At 33.1% G+C, this 7,785-nt stretch overlaps 1 protein-coding gene across 1 annotated transcript in view; it reads left to right on the top strand.

Moving 5' to 3' along the window:
• Nucleotides 1-7,464, top strand: part of LOC117110529 (laminin subunit alpha-like) — an 89,312-nt gene extending 81,848 nt beyond the window's left edge. Inside the window, exons 67-71 of the mRNA XM_033253276.1 lie at nucleotides 1,469-1,624; nucleotides 1,954-2,110; nucleotides 2,940-3,164; nucleotides 4,728-4,850; nucleotides 6,431-7,464. Coding sequence (XP_033109167.1) covers nucleotides 1,469-1,624; nucleotides 1,954-2,110; nucleotides 2,940-3,164; nucleotides 4,728-4,850; nucleotides 6,431-6,570 — 801 coding nt within the window. The 3' untranslated portion in view covers nucleotides 6,571-7,464. The remainder of the gene's footprint in view (nucleotides 1-1,468; nucleotides 1,625-1,953; nucleotides 2,111-2,939; nucleotides 3,165-4,727; nucleotides 4,851-6,430) is intronic.
• Nucleotides 7,465-7,785: the final 321 nt, after the last annotated feature.

Raw genomic sequence — 7,785 nt, 5'->3', positions numbered from 1 at the left:
GGGAGGGGGGGGGCGGGTGGGGGCGCGAAGGTGAAGTGGGGGCTCGATGATCAGTTGAGGTGTGCTAACTCCCAAAATAAGGTGATTTTAGGGGATTTTTAACTACTTGCAAATGATTTTGTGGGGGGGGGGTGGCGATTGGGGTGGGGGCGCAAATCATTTATGGAGGGGCTTGCGCCCTGCGCACCCTCTAGATCCGCTACTGCTGAGGCCTTAGACTGTATAGTATGTCACATAGCCCCTACCTACCTGATTTTTTTCTAGATTCCCACCTGTACAGTATTGCACATTATAATTTATATTAACTTAACAATATAAACGACACCCCTGCACAGGTCTAGTTTTATTTTAACTGAAAATAAAATAAAAATCTTTTATTGACATAAATGTACTGATGTTTTACAGATATCAAGTTTTAATTTGACAAGAACACTTCGATCTACTTCAAGCACTTCAATGCTGTTCACACCCAAATATCGACTTAAAACATTTGGGACAAGGTCTTTATTGTAGAATGATCCGCCAGTTTATAATCCTTCTTCGGCCACTTTAAGAAAGAGCTTAAAACTTGCCTTTGCTTTCCTTCCAATCTCTAATGAAATTAAGAGGCAGGACTTTTTTCTCACGACTGAAATAAACATCCCCTCATAATGAGACTTTGCTGATAAATCATCACATTATTTCATTTTCAAAGGGCCCTTGAATATCAGCCGATGTACTAGGATATGATGGAAGGGTCACCCTCTATAAATGTGGTTTAAAAAAAAAAAAACATTTTATTAATACGTATCTTTAAAAAGAAAAAGCATCACCAGTATGAGGCCAAAAACCAGTGCGCTGTTGTAATGTGTTAAATTGAGTAATTCAGGGGTCCCAAGTTTGGAGAAATCCCTTCTGGGAGATCTGGTTAATTGAGATTTCTTAAACATAATTAATTTTATTTTTCATGTGCATACCGACACCCATTGATCAAGAAAAGGGCATTCACATCGCGGCTCTGTTCCTACTAATCCTTTTACCCCTATACAAGAGAATCGTATCATCAGGTTTTAGAACTACGACAATAGAGTATGAACGTGTGTATTGGAAAAAGAAGAAATAAGATACTTGATTGCAAAGTAGTAGTAGGTGCTTTACTTTCGGTTTCTAGTAGATTCTTTCTTGCTTGCGGGAGTGTGGGAGGCCGTTACAATTCTCGGGAGACTCCCGGGAGACCTGGGACCCCTAGTAATTTGCATTCGAAGTCCTATGAATTTGTGATATTAAAATCTTTCCGAGTGGGAGTCTTTCATCAATCATTTTGTCTAACGTAGGCTTTCAGATATGGACATGTCTAAGCTACATTTTTAAGAGAAATGATTATATTACATGTGAGACCTACGTAAACCATTTAACGGTGATAATATTTGAGATTTGAATAACAGTAATATGGTACTACATTATTTTCAATATTGTTTATTCTTTTTAGGTTCAAGTCAGTAGAAATCTACAAATTGGAGAAATTTTTATTGATGGTGTATTAGAAAGTCGAGGTGAAAGCCCTAGTACTGGAAAGTTCATCAATAATTTAGGAAAACAATATGTCGGAGGCTTACCAGATGATCTAGAAGCAAATGACATGCCTGTGAGTGTTGCTTATCAATTTAGTAACAGACTAGTTTCTTATAAAAGAAAATTTAAAAACTATATTGTATTGAGAAAAGCAAATCATTTATATATTAATGATGACATTTTGCCATTTTTTGGACAGACATTAACTTTTGAGAAAGTATCGGTTGGTTGTTTCATGGATAATTATTATTACTCCATGGTTGTTTAAATCATTGTTTTCATTATTTAGCTTTTACTCTGAATAGAAAATAATAATTAAAAAAAAACCATACCATATATTAATGTATGTTATACTTTATAGTATATGTTTACTGTATTCATTACATATTTTTTAACTACTAGGTTCGTGAAGGATTTATAGGCTGTATGAAAAACATGACCTTCGTTGTGGATGGTGAATATCATGACCTTGCTGAGGACAAAACAGAATTTGGAATTTCAGAATGTCGTGGATCAATAGAGGATGGTGCATTTTTTAATGATGGCTACATAATCTTGCGTACGTATCAACCCTTATGCTGCAAGTTTCAGAAATGCGTACAACATTGCCATCTTTCGGCATAATAATAGTGTAGTTTTATATAGCGCACATATCCATCTAATCTAAGATCCTCAGGGCATTTGATATGTGGACTGGGAACTCGATCAATGACTTTCTTCGCCCTTAAGGGTCCCGTCGTGTCTGTGCTACCCGGTACCAGCAACTCTCGTCGTCCACCACAGGGGCTTTCTGTTCCAGTACACAGTGTGCCTTGCTTAGCATTAACAAGTGCCATATAGTGCTCCACGGAGAGGTTCATCCAAGAACAATTTGTGCATGTAGATTTGCGCGTACACATTATTTGCAGCGAGCAATTCAGGTTTCTGTCACACCTGTAGCCAAGCATCAGATTTTAACCTAGACCTATTGTTTTATTTTTAATTAGTAGTATCACAATTACAAACTATGAAGTAGCTCGGCTAAGGGTTAGGCCAAGTTGAAATTGTTGCTTTTCCAGTGAACCAACAAATACGCAAAAAGACACTTTCCAGCGCATGCAGACTTGCGCAATCATAACATGACGTAATCACTGAGCATTTGGCCAAGAGGTAATGATATTGTTTCTTGTGGTGTAGACCCTAGTTCAAACTTGGCCAGCGTTGGGTTTAAATTGGATTTGCATCGCTCTGCTCCTTGAATAACCCCCTCATGAAAATTAGGCGGGGTAAGGCACAATGCATCAGTACTGGTGCTGCACTTTAAAATATTTGGAAAATTTAAACTCACAATGTTATATCTATATAAATTACTTTCTTATAAATGTCTCTTCTTTTTTTTAAATGAGCAGGTGAAGAATTGAATGTGTATAGAAAGTTCTACGTGGATTTTGAATTCAAACCAAGAGTAACAGATGGTGTGCTGATGTCAATCCGCACCAAACTAGATTTCTTTGTTATTGAGCTTGTAGGGGGCATGTTGGTTGTTCGAGTTGATAATGGAAATGGTCCGTTTAATGCTACAAGTGACCAGACTGGTGTATCCCTCTGTGATGGCCAGTGGCATTCTGTCAATGGTAAGAAAATATGAACATACAAACTTCAAATTAATTTATCAATCAATCAATAATAAATCAATCAAATAAAAAGATAAGACATGAATAATATAAATATATAATAAAAAAGGATGAAAAGGACATCCAAAAAATAAAAAAATGCAAAAGAGCTTGTAAATCAATGATATGATTAATATTATAATGTTTTAAACGCAAAAAGATAGTGAAAAATAAACTCAATAATCAGTAACTGTAATAAAGTTAATAAGTATATAAATGTTATACAATAAAGCACACGGACTCAACAACACACATACAAATGCAAAGATACCTAAAATCAAATAAATAAATTGATAAAATAATAAATAAAAAAAATAAAATAAAATTGATAAACATAAATGAATAAATTATTTTTTTTTAAATAAAATAATAATTAAATAAGTAGGGGCAAATGAGAAGTGGAAAATTGTGACAAAAATTGTGAAAATTGATTAACTATAAAATCTAATTGTTGAGTAAATTTAGTTTATATAACTTTTTAAACATGTTATTGGAGCCAGCAGTTTTAATAGCTTTTTACTGAGTCGCTACATTATTTTCACTGCAATCCCTGATTCAACTGACCAATCACCGTCACCATAGGAGTCGACTATAACGTGCATCAATTTTTATGGACCAGACTTTGGTCTGCAAAATGGAGGTTTAAGATTAGTTTTGCCATTAGTAAAATGAGGGCAAGTCAGAATTCATCATTCGGTATATAAAATACCAATTTGATAATTGTGAATGTCCTTGATTTTAAGGAAGATATATTTGTGGAAGATAAATACAAAATCAGTGCTTTGAAGCCGACTGTAACATTAGGCAATATTAAAGCAATATTAGGCTGTCAACTTTATACTATGTACCAATTTTTGGTGAAATTGTGGTTGTATTTCCTTATACTCTAGTATTGGTATTGTGGTATAGGACACATAAAATTCAAATTCAAATTTCAATTCTCAATTCCGTACAGTTCTACTTGACTACTGGCCAACTTAACCTCCAGTAAAATTAGGCCACTAATTATGTTGCAGCTAAAAACTACCCCACAAAAAATGTTTTTGTTACAAACAATGGTTTTTTGGATTCTCTGGCACAGTATTGCTATGCGACATATACACAGTAGGCTTTCCCCAATCACCCTTAATCCCCTACCAGTACCTGTACCTGTCCAACTTTGTATTTGTTCCATCTAATAATAAAAACAGTATGTAAATACAATCCAGGACCTTTGTAGACTGGGATTGAGTGGCGGTTTTCCCCTTACTATATAATAGTTTTGACATTGTGTTAAAGTAATATAATGCATACTTATTATCTTTCATACCTGTCTTGCCATTGAGAGATAACGAGAGATTGCAGGTTCGATTTCCACCAGAGACCTTTTTTCATACAACTAGTTGATAAACAATATGTTTGATAATATTTATAAAATCATGTTGCTATATATTTGAGCACTGTATTATTACCTATTTGATTTATAAATATAAAAGATGCAGAATATAATAATAATTAATATAATTAATTATTGTCTTATTGCAGTTGCAAAGCTAAGATCATTGGTGACAGTCATGGTGGACAATATACCAGGTGTCGATGGTCAAAGTGATGGACAAACTACTGCAACTAACACTAAAGATCCTCTTTATCTTGGCGGTGTGCCAGGTTAGTCCTAATTATATAAAAATTATGAATACTGAGCTAGAGCCCTAGTATCCAGATCGGGAGCTAACTGTTAGCACTAACCGTTACCAGGATCTGTATATGCTGACGGTTAGCGAGCGCTATCGGTAAGCAAGTCGAGCGTGTTTCTATCGTTAACTAATTACACGCACACATTTCCAGTTTCCTGTTGGCCAGTGATCTGATCATTATCTGCTTGATATCTGGATCGGGAATTTTCTTGTATGAACACACGTGTGAACACATGTTTGTAATTTGGATCATGCTAACCATTAGCTGCCGTGTGTGAACATAGCCCTATTCTTTTGATAGGATAATTGCACTTGCGTGAATAATGACATTCTGTACTTTTTTGACTCAAAAGTTTATATTATTTTATAGACCGTGGATTTAAATTAATTAATTTAATTAATGAATTCTGTGACCGACCAATTTCAACTACCTGATAATTTAACATGTTAATGTAACAAATTAGAAACAGAGAAAATATAATGTTCATGTAGGGAAAAGCCAATCACAGCACATTATTATTGAACTTTATTTAGTAAAATGTAACTTAGCGGCCAGAGGCTGAGTTACAAGTTATATCGAATTATTATGCAAGTTGTAAAAAGTATAAAAAAAAACCACTTCTACAGATTAAATAATTCAGAAAAAGTAAATATGAAAAAAAAAACGGGGAAAAAAAGTTATCAAGAAAAGACTGCAGTAATAGTATCACTTTGGTTAACCAAGTTAGGCATAAGGTAAGTAAGGTAGATTAAAGAATAATATTAATAACAGTAATATTATTTTTCGTAACCACATCATCGAACATAATTGATGACAGTGGGATCTGCCAGTTCATATGCCCACTAGCCTTTTTGAGCTTCATCTTTCGGATAACATTAACTTTTCATGGTTAAATGCGGTTATGTGGAAAATAAAGTCAGAAAAGTAGTAGTAGACACATTCTTTTAAGGGTTTAATATGGTGGTTTAATGTCCATCTGTGTTATTGTAGGATGTGCTTTTGTTAAAGTTTTTAATGTGTCGAGTCTCTATGCATGCTTTTGTATTATGAAGAAAAAATTAACCCTTAAAAATTCAGGCCGTATCATATTTTTGATGGATTTATTTAATAGCGTGATTAGTTTGCACAATATATGCATTACTTGGCATATCTAGACATTAATTGGAATCCTCTGAAAAGTCCAGTGGTAGACCAAGAGTGAGGGGAGCTGGGCGTGTAATTTGGAATCAAGTTTGGGTTGGTGGTGTTTCCTTTTCTATTCTTGGGCCAAGTGCTGTTCCATCCAGAAGCCATTTTACTTTCTTACTTTAATGATTTCACATTTTTGGTTGATTTTTGGACAATTTTGACTGCTTCTAGTTACGCCACACCTGCATCTGCCACTGATGTGTCCTGTGCATATTTTTTTTTTTTGCGTCGAAACATGCTTATAATGAAACAAAGGGGGTTTTGATCAGATCAATGTAGCAGAGTTCTTTAAAATTCAGACCATTTATAAATAGTTAAGTAAAAATTAAATTTAGGTATGCGATATTTTTTTTCTTTCTCAGATGATAGTATGCATGATGGAATTACTACTGACGGAGTATTTGTTGGTTGCATTAAAAATGTCTTCATTAAACAAAATATCGAGAAGCTCAATGACAAGACTACAGGTGGAAATGTACAAAACTTCTGTCCAAGGAACTAAACAGTCAACATTTGCCAAGTGGTGTGTGTATTGATTTTTAAATGGCCCTTTAAGTTTAGTATTGAGTTGAATAAGCTACTTTTGAAAATAACAATTAGGTTTTGGAATTATTATTACTAGTTATTATTTCATAGTTTAGAATCGAGAAAAGTTCTCTCTGATAAAGCTCTGTAACTGAAGGAACTTCCTGCATTTTAGAATCTTAGAAGACCTAAATTTCATTCCAAATAATTGGTTGTGTTTTTGCATCCCCATAATTTTCCTCCGTAAAGGATTTCTGTAAACTGTTTGGTGAATAATACTACATTTGGTTTTCCACTGAGCCTTGTGTCAGGTATGTGTAATCACACTATGAAGTTTAGTACAAAATTTTATTGAAAAACACTGGTCAGTAATTTTCAGTATTGCAACTGGGTGGAGATTTTACCTCATATGATAAAAATGATTCTTATTGCATGTAACATAACACTTACAGTAGGCCTACCTCAATCAATGGTAATTGTGAAAATCAACAAATTGGCTGCCAGTGTAACAAGAATCCTAACCTCAAATTCTTAGATATAAATGATGCTTTACAACAGCTATCAGTTGCATATTATTATTAGAATTATTATTTTATATGTTTTAAAACATTTTAAAATTTCTAATGATGATTATTGTGGAAAATAGTACTTGCAGTTTATTTTGTTGTATTATTGTGATTAAATATTTAGTATTACAATTGTAATTGCTAATAACATATTTTTTATGTAATTTTATTAGCAGGGTTTTTGATTGCAACATTCGAAAAACCTTGTTGATGTGATCATACCAGAAGCCATGGCAATAGGAATGTATAGCAACTGGTGTTGATGAAATTGTATTGACAACATTCTTGATGTGATCATACAAGATTTCTTTTAGTATTTTATTTTGTAATTATTATTATTGTTATTATTATTGTTATTAGCAATATTATTATTATTATTATTATTATTATTATTATTATTGTTATTGTTATTGTTATTATTGTTATTATATTGTTATCTGTTAGTAGCAACTGGTGTTGATGGAAATGTATTGACAGCATTCTTGATGTGATCATACAAGTATTCTTAATTCGTAATTATTATTAATTATTATTATTATTGTTATTATTATTATCATTTTTATTATTGCTGTATTATTATAATGTTATTATTGTTTTATGATTATTATTGCTAATATTATTATTAT

The sequence above is a fragment of the Anneissia japonica genome, unplaced genomic scaffold (genome assembly GCF_011630105.1).
Source record: "Anneissia japonica isolate Jap-2015-1 unplaced genomic scaffold, ASM1163010v1 scaffold3434_len466720_cov178, whole genome shotgun sequence".
NCBI lineage: Eukaryota > Metazoa > Echinodermata > Crinoidea > Comatulida > Comatulidae > Anneissia > Anneissia japonica.
Note: the sequence above shows the minus strand (reverse complement) of the source record. Positions and strands in the feature narration are given on the sequence as shown.